Below are 21,022 nucleotides of genomic sequence, written 5' to 3'. Positions count from 1 at the left end.
AGTCAATAAACCCTTGAAAGTTTGCCAAGGTCAAACTCCTGGTTCAGGGCCACTGTTTTAAACCTCACATACATACAACATCCATCCATCCATCCATCCAATCTATTTTGTATTTTTGTACCTCAGACTTAAATTTTAAGTTCATGTCCGTCCATCCAACAATCTTGCAATCTTGATAATGACATATGGAGTGAAAATTGTAATAGTTTATATCTCACAGTTCTCATCCATTTTTTTTTCTCAGAATTGCTAGATAAGAACTCACTTGCAAGTTATAAAGTTAGATCTGTTTCATATAAAGTCAGAATTGCGAGTTATAAAGTCAGAATTGCGTCATATAATTGTGATATAAAGTCAGAATTGTGAGTTATAAAGTCAGAATTGTGTGATACAAAGTCAGAATTGTGTGATATAAAGTCAGAATTGTGAGTTATAAAGTCAGAATTGTGAGTTATAAAGTCAGAATTGTGTGATATAAAGTCAGAATTGTGAGTTATAAAGTCAGAATTGTGTGATATAAAGTCAGAATTGCGTGATGTAGAGTCAGAATTGCGTGATGTAAAGTCAGAATTGGGTGATATAACGTCAGAATTGCGTGTTAGAAAGTCAGAATCGCGTGATATAAAGTCAGAATTGCGTGATATAAAGTCAGAACTGCGTGATATAAAGTCAGAATTGCGTGATATAGAGTCAGAATTGCGTGATATAAAGTCAGAATTGCGTGATATAGAGTCAGAATTGCGTGATATAAAGTCAGAATTGTGTGATATAATGTCAGAATTGCGTGTTATAAAGTCAGAATTGTGTGATATAAAGTCAGAATTGCGTGATATAAAGTCAGAATTGCGTGATATAAGTCAGAATTGTGTGCTATAAAGCCCTTATTATCATTCGTAAAGTTCAACTGAATGTATTGATATAATGTACTTTTTTCTGCAAACCCCTAAGAAACTCTGTTTGACCTCAATTTGATTTTACTAATGTGTCTAATACAATTTACTTTATTTTTTTTAGGTTGCAGTAATTAAATGGAAACTTCAGACAGCCCTCTGAAAATTTCAATTTGGCCGCTGGTTAAATATGTTTAAGATAAACATATAATATGTGAGTTAGAAGAAAGAAGGAAGGAGAGAGAGAGGAATAAAAAAGAGAAGAAATAGGACAGAAGACATCAGCAGATGGGAGTAAAGACTACCTGATTTTTCCCAATCTCCCCTTGGGATCAGATGTCTTTTCCCCTTCCCAGTCCCTCGTCTCCCAGTCTCCTTTTCTCACTCTTCTCATCCTCATGAGTGATTGCTGTATTTCTGATGTGAAGCCACTTGTACTGCCAAATGAAAGCTGTCCTGTTTTCCATCCCTTCCTCCTTCCATTTCTCTCTCTACGATGTTTTTCCCTCTTCTTCAAACTGAAATGTCAGCGTCCACCGCATCAGTTGGTCGTCTCACACTCTCTCTGTTCTGATGTTAATCAAACGCTTGTGACTGCTTCAGTAATAATTGCCTGTAATTGCACAGTGTGTCTAATTCACAGACTGTGAGGTTTCATTTGCATGGTGATTAGTCAGATTTCTGAAAGTAAAAACTTGATTCCTTCTGTCAGCTGCTCTGTGTGTGTTAGAAAGATGAAAATGTGTGTATCTCCTCTACGTGTGATCATGGAAATGTGGTCGGATGGCATTTATTTTCCTTCATAGAAATGTGGACACATTGGCTCTGTTCCAAAACTCTACTAAGTCAAATTCTAAGGGAGCATCACAAGGGTCCTTCTCAGAGAAGGTGGGAAAAGATGAAATAACTGGTCATTTTATAAAATCAAATTGTCAAAATGACTAATTGTGCATTTTTCTTACTCAGTATTTTTGTCTTGTTTTGCCAATACAAATATCTAAAGTTTTTTTAATCAAGATACATTTACTCAAGAAATAAAATTACATAAGGCGACACTGTATGGAGTAGACGGCACTATGTATAGAGTAGACGACACTATGAATGGAGTAGGCGACACTATGTATGGGGTAGGTAACACTATGTAGGGAGTAGACGACACTGTCTGGAGTAGGCGACACTATGAATGGAGTCGGTGACACTATGTATGGAGTAGACGGCACTATGTATAGAGTAGACGACACTGTCTGGAATAGGCGACACTATGTATGGGGTAGGTGACACTATGTAGGGAGTAGACTACACTGTCTGTAGTAGGCGACACTATGTGTGGAGTAGACGACACTATGTGTGGAGTAGTCGACACTATGTATGGAGTAGACGACACTATTAATGGAGTTGGTGACACTATGTAGGGAGTAGACAACGCTGTCTGGAATAGGCGACACTATGTGTGGAGTAGGCGACACTATGTGGGGAGTAGGCGACACTATGTGTGGAGTAGACGACACTGTATGGAGTAGACGACACTATTAATGGAGTCGGTGACACTATGTATGGAGTAGGTGACACTATGTAGGGAGTAGACAACACTGTCTGGAATAGGCGACACTATGTGTGAAGTAGACAACACTATGTATGGAGTAGACGACACTATGTATGGAGTAGACGGCAGTATGTATAGAGTAGACGACACTATGAATGGAGTCGGTGACACTATGTATGGAGTAGACGGCACTATGTATAGAGTAGACGGCACTATGTATAGAGTAGACGGCACTATGTATAGAGTAGACGACACTATGAATGGAGTCGGTGACACTATGTATGGAGTAGGTGACACTATGTATGGAGTAGACGACACTGTCTGGAGTAGGCGACACTATGTGTGGAGTAGACGACACTATGTATGGAGTAGACGACACTATGAATGGAGTCAGTGACACTATGTATGGAGTAGACGACACTATGAATGGAGTCAGTGACACTATGTATGGAGTAGGTGACACTATGTAGGGAGTGGACGACACTGTCTGGAGTAGGCGACACTATGTGTGGAGTAGACGACACTGTGTGGAGTAGACGACACTATGTATGGAGTAGACGGCATTATGTATAGAGTAGACGACACTATGAATGGAGTCGGTGACACTATGTATGGAGTCGGTGACACTATGTAGGGAGTAGACGACACTGTCTGGAGTAGGCGACACTATGTGTGGAGTAGACTACACTGTGTAGGGAGCAGATAACACTATGTATGGAGTAGGCGAGACTGTGTAGGGAGTAGACGACACTATGTAGGGAGTAGATGAAACTGTATGGGGTAGGCAACACTATGTATGGAGTAGGCAACACTATGTTAGGGAGTAGATGAAACTGTATGGGGTAGGCAACACTATGTATGGAGTAGGCAACACTATATAGGGAGTAGATGACACTATGGAGTAGGCGACACTATATATGGGGTAGGTAACACTATGTTGGGAGTAGGCGACACTATGTATGGAGTAGACGACACTATCAGTAGGCGACTATGTATGAGGTAGACGACACTATGTGTGGAGTAGGCGACACTACGTAGGGAGTAGATGACATTATGTATGAAGTACACAACCCTATGAATGGAGTAGACGACCCTATGTATGGAGTAGGCCACACTATGTATGGGGTAGGTGACACTATGTAGGGAGTAGACGACACTGTCTGGAGTAGGCGACACTATGTGTGGAGTAGACGACACTATGTATGGAGTAGACGACACTATTAATGGAGTCGGTGACACTACGTATGGAGTAGGTGACACTATGTAGGGAGTAGACAACACTGTCTGGAATAGGCGACACTATGTGTGGAGTAGACGACACTATGTATGGAGTAGACGGCACTATGTATAGAGTAGACGACACTATGAATGGAGTCGGTGACACTATGTATGGAGTAGGTGACACTATGTAGGGAGTAGACGACACCGTCTGGAGTAGGCGACACTATGTGTGGAGTAGACAACGCTGTGTGTGGAGTAGACGACACTATGTATGGAGTAGACGGCACTATGTAGGGAGTGGACGACACTGTCTGGAGTAGGCGACACTATGTGTGGAGTAGACGACACTATGTATGGAGTAGACGGCACTATGTATAGAGTACACGACACTATGAATGGAGTCGGTGACACTATGTAGGGAGTAGACGACACTGTCTGGAGTAGACGACACTGTCTGGAGTAGGCGATGCTATGTGTGGAGTAGACTACACTGTGTATGGAGCAGATAACACTATGTAGGGAGTAGGCGAGACTATGTAGGGAGTAAGTGACACTATGTAGGGAGTAGATGAAACTGTATGGGGTAGGCAACACTATGTATGGAGTAGGCAACACTATGTTAGGGAGTAGATGAAACTGTATGGGGTAGGCAACACTATGTATGGAGTAGGCAACACTATATAGGGAGTAGATGACACTATGGAGTAGGCGACACTATATATGGGGTAGGCGACACTATGTATGGAGTAGACGACACTATGAGTAGGCGACACTATGTAGGGAGTAGATGACATTATGTATGGAGTACACGACCCTATGAATGGAGTAGATGACCCTATGTATGGAGTAGGCCACACTATGTATGGAGTAGACAACACTATGTAGGGAGTAGGCCACACTATGTATGGAGTAGGCGACACTATGTATGGAGTAGGTGACACTATGTATGGAGCAGACGACACTATGTATGGAGTAGACAACACTATGGAGTATGCGACCCTATGTATGGAGTATGTGACCCTATGGAGTAGGCGACCCTATGTGTGGAGTAGGCGACAATATGTAGGGAGGAGATGACATTATGTATGGAGTAGACAATGCTATGTATGGAGTATGTGACCCTTTGGAGTAGGTGACACTATGTATGGAGTATGCGACCCTATGTATGGAGTAGGCGACACTATGTATGGAGTATGCGACCCTATGGAGTAGGTGACACTATGTATGGAGTAGGCAGTACTATGTAGGGAGTAGACGACACTGCGAATCACAATTTATTATCTGGGTTTGCACATCTTTCTCTTGAATGTGGATACTTTTGTTTGCTTTCTGGGTTGGCTGTTAACTTCCTGTTAAAAAAAGAGCTTCCTTGGAATAGAGAGCTGTTAGAAAATGTGTTATCTTCCAGCCATCATCTGCTGTGGATTTATTTTTCTGCATCCTGCTGTTTCAGGTCCCTCAACTTCCTGCCTTGTTTAGACGACATTTAAGGCTGCTTTCGCTAAGTTAATGTCGCTAAATATTCCTCAGCATCTAAAATGCTATTTTATTGGTATGGCATTTGAGTCTTCCTGTGTTTTTTTTTTTTTTTTTTGTCTTTTACCTCAGCTATTATAAACATCTCGGCTCAGTGAACGTCAGTAGTTATGTTGTGCTGTAGACGTCAGTCCCTTTTGTTTATGTGTATGAGAGAGAAAAAATCAATCTCCCCTGACACCATCTCCATCATGTGTAGAAAAGCCTCATGCAGAAATTAGCGGTCGTTCTCACTCTCATTAGCAGCAGAATCAAACCTGTGTTGCCTTTAACGAGGCTTTATTTTCTCATTAAAAAAGAGCTGCCTCATATTCAGCAGTATGTTGAGAAACAGTGATGATGGTGGCTCATGGAATCATACTGATGTGGTGTTAAAAGATGTCGTAAGCTTAAATAAAAACAGGGTGTGTACTCAAAAGTACTCAGATATCTCAAATTCACTTTTTAAACTTTCAAATCATTAAAAACTCTTAAATGTTTACAGAGATCTTATTATGCCCCTTTTCAAGGTTTTGATTTTGTTTTCATGCTTGAATGTTCAAAAAACATTATTTTTCCCCTATTTTACAATTTTATATATATATATATATATATATATATATATATATATATATATATATATATATATATATATATATATATATATATATATATAGGATTATAATGATTGATAGGATTATATAGGATTTACTTAATTATTATGAGTCTTGACTGAATGCAATCACACTTTTAAACCATGTCAAAAGGCTAACAAATATAATTTATTATTATTAATACGTCATATGTTAAAAAAATATATATGTTTAAGTGTTTATTTTGCCCAGCCATAATTAATTGAAGTTAGTACATCAATGTGGTATACAAAAGCCCAATATTTAATGAATAAATATTAAAATTAAAGCTTTATTACAGTTTTATCACAAAATTGATCTTTATTTTTTTATGTCCTAAATATTATTCCCTTATAAAACTCATTCATCTTCATTTTTCATAGTAAAACTGAAGTGTCTTTTGTAATTAATCATTTCTGCATCAACAAACAAAACTGCAAGAGTAATGATTGTTTTTAAATGGGTTTCTCAAATGCTCCCCCTTTCTGCTGTTGGTTGGACATGCAAATAGCCCCGCCCCCAAACTAATGCCATTGGTTGATCCAGCGATGCTGTGTCCGACTGATAGAGATGCTCAAACAAGCAGAAGCATTCTCATTTGCACTTGTGGTCCTGACTTAGGTCTACTCTTTCATTTCTTTGAATTTGTTACAGAATGTGGTTTAATATTTTGTAAGTTTTGACAGAACAACACTCACAGTATTCTGACATATTCATGCATAAACATACAGACACAACCTCAACTGTAACCTTGTTCTCCGGTTAATAAACAAGCTGTTTAGCATGCAGGGAATGGTGAAGTGCATATTTGACTTCTGCATCTTGCTAAAAAGATCATGTATAATGAAAGTGTGCAGTCAGAGAGCAACACAGCTGAGCTTTATCTGAACTGAGGTGTGTGTGTGTGTGTGTGTGCGCGTGTGCGTGTGCGTGTGCGCGTGTGCGTGTTTGTGCGTGTGTGTGCGCATCACGTTTTAAATCTCACATGGACTTCTTGGTTGTAATTAGGGGTGTCCTCGACTACGGATTTACATAGTCGAATCCGATTCGAATCAGATTGCCTATATTCGACTGATAGTCGAATCATATATGTTTCATATGTCGGCAAATTACATCGGCTAAACTGTCTGTGCAAGCAAGCTTTAACTCTATAGCGCAACATTGATGCACCAAAAAATTTAATTCATTTAATAAAAAAAAATATATATTTTTTTTTTATCAAACATTAATTTACAGAATTGAATTAGAACAGAAATATGATCAAGTCAAACTGCAAAATGCCTGAAGTGCAGGGGAACATATATTCAAAACACAAGCCACAAATAATTAAATTAGATAACCCAGAGTGATCAATAAATAAATTAAAATTAAAGAAATTATTAAAATAACGAAAGTAGGCTATAGTCAGAATTGTCAACTTTGTCTTTTTAACTGCAGAGACAATAAACGCTGAACTGGAGTGGCAATCTTTTAGCTAAACATTCAAAAATCAAATTACATCCATCTAAAATAGTTTGAAATCATTTGTAGCTACCCTACCTGATTGAGAGAGAAAAATCCAGTATTTCACGCGATCTGCCTGTGTCCGTTTGAGTCTTTTTAAATAGCGCGCTATAGTCAGCTCGTTGGCCGGCAGAAGCACGCCGCAGTGTTTGTCGTTGTTGAGTTCTAGGACATGAGCTGTTGGCACAACTTGCATCATACATTTTTTTGGATCATCTTTTACCATTTCAAAGTGCATCCAATTGTACACTTTATCCAAGACATTGGTAAAGATTTAATCCCTGCCGCAAAGATGCTCCTCTGCCGGTCACAGATGATGGAAGTGAAACTTAAATCGGTCACAGGGTTGGATTTATTCACGCACATTAAAAATATTAAAAGCTTCTTTCTTTTCACATTTTTATTTATGGTATTAACATAATAGGCTGTATATTAACCTATTGGGAAAGAACCAGCATGTCTATGTAAAATCAATCAGATATTGAGCACCCATATCTCTTCTCATAACACCTCTGCGACGATTCGACTGTGAGATTGGTAGTCGAATCAGGCTCCTCCTATCGAAGATTCGAATCGTCGACTATTCAGGGTCACCCCTAGTTGTAATTAGTGTGAGTGCATATTGATATTTCAGGGTTTTGTGGTTCATATGAAAAATCTCCTTGAATCATTCAAACATTGAATCTCTCAACAGCAAGTTTATGTATAAATCAAGAGATAGGATTTTACATGTTAATTTTTACCCCTTATTCTCTCACTAGGTGTCTCCATCTGTTACACACTTTCAGACTATCCATCATGCCTCTATCAGAGTGTTCTCATTAAATATCAGACACGTGCTTTACGCATTTGGATACACATGCATCAGAGAAGAGCTGCACATCAAAGACAGAACTGCAAACCCTACAGCATCTCTGTGCAAGGGCTGCTAATATTTATAGACTCTCACACATACACACACACACACACACACACACACACACACATCTAGGGGCTGCACGTTAAGAATCAGCTTGCTCCTAAATAAAACAAGCTTACTCCTGCCAGCCAACCATAGTACACACACGCATTTTCAATCCTGAAAGTATTCATATCCACACACACACACAATGTACCCGACACTTCTGAATCACGAAACACGTTGTCACCTTGTAGTTTGTACGCCGACTGTGACTCAGTCATCCCAAAATAGCCCAGACTCTACGGATGTTACACCTTCCTCTATTTTTGCCCACAATCCTACTCAGTGAATAACTGTATCATGATTTTTTTTTTTCCTTTATTGAAATAAAAAATAAAAAATAGCATCCTCAATAATGTTGCAAAACAGCCAACCTATATACAGTACCTTTCAAAAGCAAAAGCTCTCTTCTGCTCACTAACACTGCATTTATTTGATCAAAAATACAGTAAAAACAGTAATATTGTGAAACTTTTAAATAACTGTTTTCTATTGTGATATATTTTAAAATGTAATTTCTTCCTGTGAAGTCAAAGCTTAATTTTTAGCATCATTACTCCAGTCTTCAGTGTCACATGTTGAAAACAGTTGTGCTGCTTCATATTTATGTGGAAACCGTTATACATTTTTTCAGGATTCTTTGATGAACAGAAAAGTTCAAAAGAACAGCATTTATTTCAAACAGACATTTTAACTCTTACTTTATTTTATCAATTTAATACATCTTTGCTGAATAAAAATATTAATTTCTTTTAAAAAATCTTACTGACCCAAAACTTTAGAAGAGTAGTGTACAACGCACAAACGGTTTAGAATAAAATATGAAGCAGCACAGCTGTTCTCAACATTGATAATATTCAGAAATATTTCTTGAGCAGCAAATCAACATATTAGAATGAATTCTGAAGGATCATGTGACACTGAAGACTGGAGTAATGATGCTGAAAATTCAGCTTTGCATATATATATATATATATATATATATATATATATATATATATATATATATATATATATATATATATATATATATATACAGGTGCTGGTCATATAATTAGAATATCGTGAAAAAGTTATTTAAAAATAATTATTGTAAATTATTTTTAAAAATGAAACTTTCATATATTCTAGATTCCCTACATGTAAAGTAGAACATTTCAAAAGTTTTTTTTTTTTTTTTTAATTTTGATGATTAGAGCGCACAGCTCATGAAAGTCCAAAATTCAGTATCTCAAAATATTAGAATATTTCCTAAGATCAATCAAAAAATGGATTTTCAAAACAGAAAAGTTCAAGTTCTTTAAAGTATGTTCATTTGTGCACTCAATACTTGGTCGGCAGCACATATTACAGCAAATGACTTGCTCCTAGCACAAATTACAGCATCAGTGAAGTGTGGCATGGAAGTGATCAGCCTGTGGCACTGCTGAGGCACTATTGAGCCTTCAGATCATCTGTATATTGTTGGATCGACTGTTTCTCATCTTTCTCTTGAAAATATCCCATAGATTCAGGGGTCAGGCATGTTGGCTGGCCAATAAAACACAGTAATATAATGGTCAGCAAACCACTTGGAAGTGGTTTTTGCACTGTGGGCAGGTGCTAATGTCCTGCTGGAAAAGGAAATCAGCATCTCCATAAAGCTTGTCAGCAGATGGAAGCATAAAGTGCTCCAAAATCTCCTGGAAGATGGCTGCATTGACTTTGCACTTGATAAAACACAATGGACCAACACCAGCAGACGTCACGGCCCCCCAAATCATTACTGACTTCAGAAACTTCACACTAGACTTCAAGCAGCTTGGATTCTGTGCCTCTCCAGTCTTCCTTCAGACTCTGGGACCTTGATTTCAACATGAAATGCAAAATGTACTTTTATCTGAAAAGAGGACTTTCGACCACTGTTCACTGTCCAGTTCTTTTTCTCCTTAGCCAAGGTAAGATGCTTCTGACGTTGTTTCTGTTTCAGAAGTGGCTTGGTAGTCCTTTTCCTGAAGATGTCTGAGTGTGGTGACTCTTGATGCGCTGACTCCGGCTTCATTCGACTCATTGTGAAGCTCTCCCAAGTGTTTGAATCGGTGTATTCTCAAGCTTGTGGTCATCCCTGTTGCTTGTGCACCTTTGCCTACCCAATTTTTTCTTTCTAGTAAACTTTGCATTTAATATGCTTTGATACATCACTCTGTAAACAGCCACCCCATTCAGTAATGACCTTCTGTGACTTACTCTCTTTGTGGAGGGTGTCAATGATTGTCTCCTGGACCATTGCAAAGTCAGCAGTCTTCCTCATTAGTGTGGTTTCAAAGAACAAGAGATACCTGGAATTTATACTGTAGGTATGGTCATTTAATGAAACTCAAATGTAAATATTCTAATATTTTGAGATACTGGATTTTGGACTTTCATTAGCTGTACGCTCTAATCAACAAATTAAAAAAAAAAACTTTTGAAATGTTTTACTTTACATATAGGGAATCTAGTATAAATGAAAGTTTCATTTTTTTAAATAATTTACAATAAAAAAATGAACGTAAGGAAAGTGTAAGGATTTGAGCGAGTTTGACGAGGGCCAAATTGTGATGTCTAGACGACTGGGCCAGAGCATCTCCAAAACTGCAGCTCTTTTGGGGTGTTCCCAGTCTGCAGTGGTCATGTGCGGCAAAGGCTCACTGATGCACGTGGGGAGCGAAGGCTGGCCCTACTGTAGCTCAAACTGCTTAAAAGGTTAATGCTGGTTCTGATGGAAAGGTGTCAGAATACACAGAGAATCACAGATTGTTGTGTATGGAGCTGCATAGCTGCAGACCAGTCAGGGTGCCAATGCTGACCCCTGTCCACCGCCGAAAGAGCCAACAGTGGAGACGTGAGCATCAGAACTGGACCATGGAGCAATGGAAGAAGGTGGTCTGATGAATCACGTTTTCTTTTACATCAAGTGGATGGCCGGATGGCCTGGGGAACACATGGCACCAGGATACACTATGGGAAGAAGGCAAGCCGGCGGAGGCAGTGTGATGCTTTTTACAATGTTCTGCTGGGAAACCTTGGGTCCTGCCATCCATGTGGATGTTACTTTGACACGTACCACCTACCTAAGCATTGTTGCAGACCATGTACATCCTTTCATGGAAACGGTGTTCCCTGGTGGCTGTGGCCTCTTTCAGCAGGATAATGTGTCCTGCCACAAAGCAAAAATGGTTCAGGAATGGTTTGAGGAGCACAACAACGAGTTTGAAGTGTTGACTTGGCCTCCAAATTCCCCAGATCTCAATCCAATCAAGCATCTGTGGGATGTGCTGAACAAACAAGTCAGATTCATGGAGGCTCCACCTCGCAACTTACAGGATTTAAAGGATCTGCTGCTAAAATCTTGGTGCCAGATACCACAGCACACCTTCAGGGGTCTAGTGGAGTCCATTTATTTATAAAAAATATATAAATAATAAACATTTAGCCACAATAATAATATTAACCACCAGAAAATGTGACTGTTCAGGGCTGCTTTCATATTGGTGTGGACTCAAGTCCATTACAGTTTGTTTCATTTGTTTGGTGTTGTATAAACTTTGCTGAATTTTGCTGATGTGTAGCTGAGTGCCAAAAAGTGTTTCACAAACAAATTGAATGCTTGTAAAAAAGTAGTCTAGGGTACAGTCCAATAAAGTTCACAGTTATGAGCTCAATCGCAGAACTGAACTGATATTCATAAATGTAATGACCAAAAGTACAATATAAAAAGAGAAACAGCAGACGGAGAGGGATGGAATTGATCTCGATCCAAGTACAGACCAAGTGTGAAAACAGCCTAACTCGCTAAGACATCTACAGATGCCCCTAAGAGCCATTTATCCATGTTACCAGCATACATTATCATATTATGTTTACAGACACCTCAATAGTGCAGTTATAATGTGTTTATTTATGTCTTATTATAGTGTAATAGATGGATGTTTGTCCGCATGATGGATTGAGCTGTCAGAACGATACACTTTACGCACAGACACATAAATCTCTCTCTCTCTCATATGTACACACAGATATATCTCTATAGATATCAATCATTGGGGTATATTCAGCACAGGTTTGAAGATTGTCATCCGACAGCAGAATTTACTGGTCTGTCAGACTGGCCATCAATCAAGAAGCTACAGCTGTCAGCATATGCTAATCTTGTTTGCATCTCAGGGGCTCTATATATATATGTGTGTGTGTGTGTGTGTGTGTGTGTGTGTGTGTGTGTGTGTGTGTGTGTGTGTGTGTGTGCAGGTGAAGGCTGGGTTTTGATTTTCCTTAAGGTCACATCCTCCCTCCTCTTATCGACATACTGATAAGACAGAAAGCAAGAGTTAAAAGAAAAAAAGAAGGAAACCATGCTCCGAAACTTTGCTAAAATGCTTCGATTTTGCATTGTGCCACTAAAAATGTAGGAAATATAGATTTTTAAATATAGCTATGCATGATGTCAAAGCCATTTTCCTTTAAACTCTCCCATTTGTACCTTATATGGTCCTTCTTCTTCCTTTCTGTCTCCTCTTTTCCCTCTCTTTGTCCATCCATCCATCATCAAATGTAAATACACTCACACACTCCAGCACAGCCAATTAAACTGGCTTTGGCTTTGGGCTGAAATGAAGTTTCCTTTCATGATCACAACTGCGCAATCTCTTCTAATTTTCTCTGCATGACCAAAAGCTCTGTGATGACTGAGAGAGAGAGGTAAACAAGCAGACATAGTATATGCATTTAAGTACTGTAGATGTGAGGTCATAAGTGCACTTGAGCCTTCCTCAGTCAGAATCTGCCAGAAACCATTAAGTTCTGAGAGACCTAATAAATGCAGGGAACATTTCGTCCAGTAATTACAGTTTTTTTTCAACTGCTTACACACAAAATCCTTACTTGTCACACAATTTCTGAAACCGGACACTAAAACACCAGATCCGCAAAGCCAATTCTCGGCCTTCGACTCAGTTTTCGGTTTCATAAAACACTTTTTGCAAAACACAACACACAATTCTCTATGTAACACACCAAAATCTAACAGGAAGTATCTTGATTTCCTTTTTCAAACACAACCGTTGTTTCTGTCCAACTACACATGGTTGATGTATTTATTTTCTTTCGTACTGTGTAATACTGTGTTCACAACCACAAATGCTTACAGTAAAAAAATTACTAGTTTGGTTTCAATCTTGCTTTTGTGTTTACTGTGAATTTTTTAACATCTCTCAACCAATTACTTTCAATCTTGTACAGAAATGTACATAGGAGCACATGAAAGAAGAGCTTTAGGTTGTTAGGCTTGTATTTTGATATATCCAAAAATACAATATTATGGCAAAGGTGTTTGAAACGTAAGACAAATGTTGAATGCAGTGCTTCATTTCGCAAGAGATGTGAGGCATGCATTTTGTATTTTGTGTGTGCAGTTCTTGGATTTGTGTGTAAAGTTTTGAAAAAAAAAAGAGGCAAAGTTTTGAAAATGTGTGTTAGCAGTTGAAAAAAAACTTATTCCTCTTTAAAACATATCTTGACTCTGACACTCAAAAATAGCACCAAAAGCTGCTTTAAAGGACACGGTTCTTCGACTAATTCCTCATCTGTAAATCTATATATCAGTCTAAAAACAGTAGATGATGAAAGGCAGTTTGGCTCAGAAATAATCCCTGATGATTTGTGTGGAAAAATCCCACAGAACACATTAACTAGCTGATGTATTTGAACAAAGTAGATGAGTGAATCTTTAATAACCAAGAATAATTTAGCCTATTTAGAACATTTTGTCAGCCAGAATCTTCATAGTCTTGTTTATTTATTTATTTATTTTGTATTTCTATTTCTAAAAACTTCATACAAAGTATATGTAAAGTATATTCTAATGTAAATGATGTGTGAATCTTTAATATGTATGAGCTTAATTAATAATAGAAATAGAAATATAAAATGGCACCGACTGACCTAAACATACATCATTTAGACATTTCATACATGGTCCAACTCTAAAGTAAAATAAAATAAAAAAAATAAAATATAATAAAATATTTTAATTGTAATTTAATCATGTTAATTATAATTAAATAATTAGAAGAATTTATATTTGTCTCTAAATCTAGTTTTAGAGATTTATTCATAGCCAAGAATTATTTAGGCTATTTAGAAAATGTTGTCAGCCAGAATCTTTCATAGTCTTCTTTTTTGTATTTCTATTTCTAAAAACTTGATACAAAGTATATGTAAAGTATATTCTAATGTAAATGATGCTTGAATGATGCTAAATTAAATTAAATTAAATTAAATTAAATTTGTAATTTAATCATTTTAATCACATTAATCATTTTATTTTATTTTTTTTTAAATGCACAAAAATTAGCAGAATTTATATTTGTCTATAAAACTAGTTTTAGAGTTTTATTCATAAGCCTTATACAAACAAAATTACACATAGTCCAAAAGAAAACAAACAGTCCTCTGTTATGTAATAGTGCAGATATAAATGCAAGAAAAGTCTTGGGTGGACTGTTTGAGTAACAAAAACCCACCAGCTGAAGCTCCAAAGATGCATTAAAATAATAAGAAGAGACTGTTTATTTATACAGTTGTCTGTCTCGTTGTCTCCAGAGCATTACGTGATATTTCTTGTATTATTTTTGTTTTCTCCAGAGGATTGCACAATATTTGCATGGTTCTAATAAACTCAGACCAGGCAGTAGTGTCACTGGCATGATGACTGGCGGTGTGCAATTTGTCAGCCATTAAAATGGCAGGATGTACAGGTGGGATGCACACGCTCTGGTTTGACTCGTTTAATATTGTTGACTGCATTTAGATTACTTTGAAAATTCAAAGTGTCTCATATGAAATTACTGATCCAGACACTGGTTCATCTCAGACCTCTCTGGTAAACGTTCAGTATACAGCGAAGAGCTCAGCGGATTCACTAACAGTCACTCCTCTCACAGATGTTAGGCTTGGGTGACTCAGGTCTCCAGGGAGGCTGAAGCTATTTCAGGCAGTGGACTGGAGCTAAACTGCCTGGTGCTTACATGGAAATGGAGCTCACCTGGGTTGTTATTATGTGTGCGTATATGAGTGTGTTAGTGTGAATATGGAGAATGGACAGTCAGACGGGCGTTTAGCAGAGTTAAATAAAGCTTTTGATCATCAGCTGTGGCAGAGTGAGACCTCTCAGCTTCATTTGCCTTTTCAGTGTTTTCTCAGCCATTAAAAGTGAGTTCTGCTCTGCATTAGCCAGTGGGAGTATCCTCCGGTTTAAACAGCCAACCGGTTGCTGTTCTACAAGAGATAATGAGAGTCTCCAATTAAGCACATGTTGACATCACATCAAAGAGTTGGGCAACCTGTTCAGTTAGGCAGCATCTTTTCAGCACTGTCATTTTTGATTATTTTGTAATTACATTCACACGCACTGTCCGTTTGCTAACCACCTGATGAATATAGCACATAAAAATGGCAAGAGCTGGCTGAAATGTCTAGTTTAACCCTCTACCGCATAGTGTTGCCATATGGCAACATACTCTTTGTGTTCATTTCCTTGCCACCGTCTCTTTAAGAGAACATTCTAGTTTTTTTTGTTGGTAAGAGAAGACCTTAGTTTAGCCAATGATGTGCTTTGGTTAAGTCACATCACATGCATTTTTTTTCTGTGACGCGATATCTGACAGACTTCCGTCTCTTGACGGTAGTTGCTGAAAGCAAATTAAAACGTCAGTAACAAACAAGGACCCGCCCATGTCACATTCACAAAAAAAATGTTAACATCATCTCAGGTAAGGTATGATGACATATTCACCACTCAAAAAGGTTTTTATGAAATTAGTTTTTGGTAAATCGAGAAAATGTCTGTGTTGCCTTATGGCAACACTGTGCAATAATGGAATGACATTATTATAATAGATTAGATAGCTAGCAAAAGTTAGCTGCAGTCTGTTAAGCTGTAACAATAACAACATTAATGCTAGTGATATAATGTTGATTAGTTGTATGTTAAGGACTGCCATGGTATTTTTATTATGGATTAAATCATATCAGAGATCTGCCATCACAGCCAGTACTACTGGCCCAGACCTACCACTGGCCTACCATGGTGTCTCAAAAAGGCAGGTGAAAGTGGCTGTAAGTGTATTGTTAGGGTGAAGTGCACCAAATGTGATGTGTACATGTGTCTCACCTCTGAAAAAAAATGTTTTTTGAAGTTTCGTACAGAAAAAAGGTGAAGTTTCAAGGATTATGGGGGGTTCATGTTCATAACCTTCCTCTCATAAGATTGCGTAATGTTGAATTTTCATGAACTGCAATGTTTTTGGTTTTATGTCAATGTTTTATGATACATGATGAACAGTATTAGATTTGTTTTTAACTGTCTACATTTGCAATTTAAATAATATTCACGAAAAACATAATGAAATTCAAAGAATATAAAGCATTATTCAGCAAAAGAGAATGGAAAAGCACAAGATGTTGGAAAATAAGTATAAGGTATTGTTTATAATTACTGCTAAAGCTTATAATAGCACCAATTGATTCAATACAAACAACATTTCTGAGGAAAAATATCAACTACACTTACACTTATTCTAAGTTATTTCCACTATTGTACATTGTTGCCATATGGCAACATATCATAAAGTACCTTAAAATAATATTTTTTTTCCCAAAAACTTTTTACAGCACTTTAAGTTAAGCCATTCTAAGAAAAGAAAAAGAGTCAAATATTTTTTTTTTTATAGATTTATCAAAATGCGTGCGGTAGAGGGTTAAATCTGATTGGATGGTTTTCTGTAGCTTTGAGGAGGAAGTAATCGTTGGATCTGCCAGTATTTGTCGGGTAGGTTAGTGGCATCAAATCTTTGAAAGATCTTTTTTTTTCTAGTGTAGTTTGAGGCACTTATCAAGTAAACTTAGGGAGTGTTCACACTTGTAGTTTGGTTCTCTTAGTTCTTTTGGTCCAGATCAAAAATCAAAATGTGAAGTAAATCTTTTTAAAGTTCACAAAAAAAGAAAAACAAACAATCATGCGAATTAGGTGCTTTTCCATCAAGTTGTTCGAGTGGATGACAGTGTAACCAACAACAAATAAAACACCATCAGCGGAAACAGACGATTAAGGCTTGTTCACACCAAGAACGATAATTATAAAGATAACTGTAACAATAACTATATTTGCGTTCACACCAATGAACGATACTGGTCTGTTTATTCTAAGCTCACGCACATTTCAAAGTGTGCACATGTTGCATTTAGATGGCTTTAACCAGCAGATGTCCTCAGTATGCTATGTTTTGAGTGAATAGCTAGTGTAATCGATCTAATCTAACGGTGATTTTAACTGATGTATTAGTAAAGTGGAATAAAAACAGTCTTTGCCTAGTCTTTTTCACTGCAACTTCAAGGTTCAAGACAATGTTGTTGAAACTAGCACTGGATCTGAGGTCATTTTATGTTACACTGTTTGCTAGCCTGGCATAATGATCTCATTGTTAATACTTCTCACTATTTATTCTGAGGATATGACCGATTGTTTTCCATATATCCATTTTTAAAGTATCCTTAAAAAGGGTGTTTGACTTGTCAAACAGTGGTGGATTTTTCTGGACCTCTGCAATATCAGCGCAGGGTTGTCTGCCATTTTAAATGCGCGAGCCCTTAAATTAGAACGGATTCGGATTGGCTGTCAGTGTTTTATCATTCAACAGCTGGAAAAAAATTGTTCTGAAAGTGATCCCAACGATATCGTTTCTCTATATCATTATAGCTGTGGTGTGGACAGTGCTATTCTTCATTTAGAATGATTTTTAGAACTATATCTTTATTGTTATCTTTATAGTTATCATTCTTGGTGTGAAGGGGCCTTTAGTCATACAGGTTTAATGTTCGCTACGTCAGAATTTATTCAGCAAATGCGTTTCCATCTCCAATTATTCGCATTAACTCTTTTTCACAAGTCAAAAATTTCAAGTCAAAGCCATTTCCATCACTCATTTCTGATGCAATACTTCAAAATGCATTTAAACAGGGTGATGGAAACATAGCTAATGTCATTTTTAAGACCAAACCTAAAGATACAAAAAAACACAGCTTTTATGACGTATGTTTGGAACTTGCAGAACATCCGAAACAATGTGTGCTGGGCTAAAAGCGCTCGTTGTACGTTTGTGTGTACATATGATAGTATTTTTACCAGATGAGAATAGTTAGTTGGTGTAGTTTTTACAAACTCCTATGATTAGAAGAACCAGGTATGTTTGAGCCTTCTGTCATTTTTAGGGTCGCATCTTGTGACATCACATCCAGTTTAGATGTCCTTGGTCCATGTTGCATTTCATATTTCAGTCGAACCCACCAGAGTTCGTTTGGAAGTGGAAACCTAAAGGTTTACAGTGGTCTTTGTCTGCTTGTTTGGTGTGCACCACCTTTCTTAGTGGTGTCATTGAAATATACAGCTGGCTGTGGAAATGGTAAAGTTTTGAAAATATATTCACTACCGTTCCAGACAGCACCTGTCTTTATATTTGAGTATAATCAAGATATGCAAACTGTAACTGATAACAAACTGTCTTTAGCCAGCAGAATCATGTAATTATTCAGTTCCACAGAGGGCATGTTTTCACAACAACCAAAAAATGAAATACTGATTTCAAAAATAAAACAAACAATACACTACTGTAAACACAGAAAAACACAATTGTGCCCAAGTGGGCTTATGGATCCTGCTGTCTGTTGGGGTCTGGCCACAGGATCTCATCAACATCACAAGCAATGTCTTCTCTCGCTAAGCATCGGGGAAAATATCCCCTTGTGTGTCGAATCCATCCCTGGATAGATGTCTCCGCAGGCCTGTTCCATTGCCTGCAGAAGAGGCATACGGGCATGTGGTTGGCGGTCATATACGCGCCATCTCCAAGCGGAAAAAATTTCCTCTATAGGATTTAGAAATGGCGAGTAAGGGGGCAAGTACAGAACTTCAAAGTGATTGGTGGATGGTGAACCAGTTCTGGACCAGAGCAGCCCGATGGAAACTAACATTATCCCAGACAACAACAAACCTGGGCTGCTCTGGTCCATCCTGTCCAACTGCATCATGAAGTGCATCTAGAAATGTGATGTGTTGCGCATTATAGGGACCCAGTTTGGCATGATGGTGCAGTAGGCCTCGAAGACTTATGGCAGCACACAATGTGATATTTCCCCGGGACATGCAAAATTGCCCTTTGGCCAATTATATTACGTCCCCGTCGTCTGTTTTTGCTAAGGTTCAATCCAGCCTCGTCAATGTAAATACATTCATGCGGCTGGGCAGCTCCATCCATGTTCAAGATTCTCTGTAACAAAAAATACATATTGTGGATGGCTTTACTCAAAGCACACACTTACACTACTACATATACAGAACCGACCCACCCCACCACACAGGTACCCGTGTAGCTTTCTGAATGTATCTATGTGGTACTAATCCAGTGGTACATGTTTATCTGTTACTGGACTGCATCCATTCTTTATTGTAAATGTAAAGGACTGAAACACTTACCTGTACATATTCATGTCGAAGTTCTTTGACCCCGACACCGTTCCTCTCAAATGGGACCCTGTACAATTGCTTCATGGTCATGTTGTGCTTTACCAAGATGCATCTGATAGTTGTAATGCTTACTCGATTTATGTTGTTGAATACTTGCCTATCTGCAAGTATTTGTTGCTGTAGCTGGTGGAGACGGATTGCATTGTTTGCTCTGACTAGGTTCACTATGGCAAGTTCCTGATGTTGAGTGAACAGGCGTTGGCATCCACCCCCAGTAGGTCTTCTAGCCATTCTGTAGAATAATGCAACCACAAATTGTTCTCGTTTGCTTCTTTTTTACAGTACTGTGTATACTGAACATTACTGTATTTACCATACACAGTACTGAAACATCTCAACACGTTATCACGGTATGTTTCATTTTTGTTGGAAAAGGAGCATTAGCCACCCTGGAATACAATACATGTGATACAGTAACGTGATATGGTACAGTACTGTAAATACTCTAGATACAGTCTAAGTAGAGTAGAGAGTTGAAGACATACCTGTTTTCCAGTCGGAATGTCCTTAATATGGATGAAACTGTGAAACGGCTTAGATTAGGATGGACTCTCTGCCCAGCTTCCCCCATGGTTTATGACATGGTCCACCAAAGTTGCTCTTATGTCATCCGAAATAATGGTCCTTGCGTGGTCTCTTCGACCACGTCCTCCTCTCTCTCTCTCTCTCTCTGTCTTCCTCTTCGTCTGCCTCTAGCTCTGCCTGCCTCCATGCTTGCAAAGTTCTCAAAATAGCTTAACTGAGGCCTTTTTGTAGCTGGCTGATTGGTGTTCAGTTTTGTAAGTAAGTGTTTTCAGGTGTGTGTCAACGTCTTTTCAGTTAACCAATGTGTGTTGTATTTTGAATAGATGTGTTTTCCCAATGGTACCCTGAGATTTCATTTTTGAACTGAGTGTCTTATGTATGAAATAGTGTGTAGTGTCTAGGAGCAAAGCAGCGCTTTTGTTTAAGGTATGGTTACACTGTTTTTAAGGTATAGTAACAACAACTTCAAGTTATGTTACTTTGGTTTAAAGGTGGTAAAGAGGATGTTTTGTTTTATACATTTTTGCAATATTACTTGAAACTGTCTTTACTAAGTGATAAAAGACTATTTATTAGGTGCACTGAAAGGAATATTATTAATATACATCATCTGTGCACGAGGTAGGGCCTTAAAAA

At 37.9% G+C, this 21,022-nt stretch overlaps 1 protein-coding gene across 1 annotated transcript; it reads right to left on the bottom strand.

Moving 5' to 3' along the window:
* Positions 1-1,029: 1,029 nt before the first annotated feature.
* LOC125253941 (dynein heavy chain) lies at positions 1,030-19,891 on the bottom strand. Its single transcript, XM_048168200.1, has 4 exons — positions 19,811-19,891; positions 2,399-2,769; positions 2,191-2,294; positions 1,030-2,109 (listed from the first exon to the last, which is right to left on the bottom strand). Exons 1-4 carry the CDS (start codon positions 19,889-19,891, stop codon positions 1,931-1,933), a joined length of 735 nt encoding a protein of 244 aa, XP_048024157.1. The 3' UTR covers positions 1,030-1,930.
* Positions 19,892-21,022: the final 1,131 nt, after the last annotated feature.

The sequence above is a fragment of the Megalobrama amblycephala genome, linkage group LG19 (genome assembly GCF_018812025.1).
Source record: "Megalobrama amblycephala isolate DHTTF-2021 linkage group LG19, ASM1881202v1, whole genome shotgun sequence".
In the NCBI taxonomy this organism is placed as follows: domain Eukaryota; kingdom Metazoa; phylum Chordata; class Actinopteri; order Cypriniformes; family Xenocyprididae; genus Megalobrama; species Megalobrama amblycephala.
This window is presented reverse-complemented; position numbering and strand designations above follow the sequence as displayed.

Coding starts and splice junctions, on each gene's coding strand:
- LOC125253941 (XM_048168200.1), bottom strand. CDS start 19,891: ATGACCATGAAGCAATTGTACAGGGTCCCATTTGAGAGGAACGGTGTC. Junction 2,295..2,398: donor AGTGTCGTCTACTCCATACA/GTGTCGTCTACT, acceptor CTCCCTACATAG/TGTCACCAACTCCATTAATA. Junction 2,110..2,190: donor TGTCGCCTACTACAGACAGT/GTAGTCTACTCC, acceptor CTCTATACATAG/TGCCGTCTACTCCATACATA.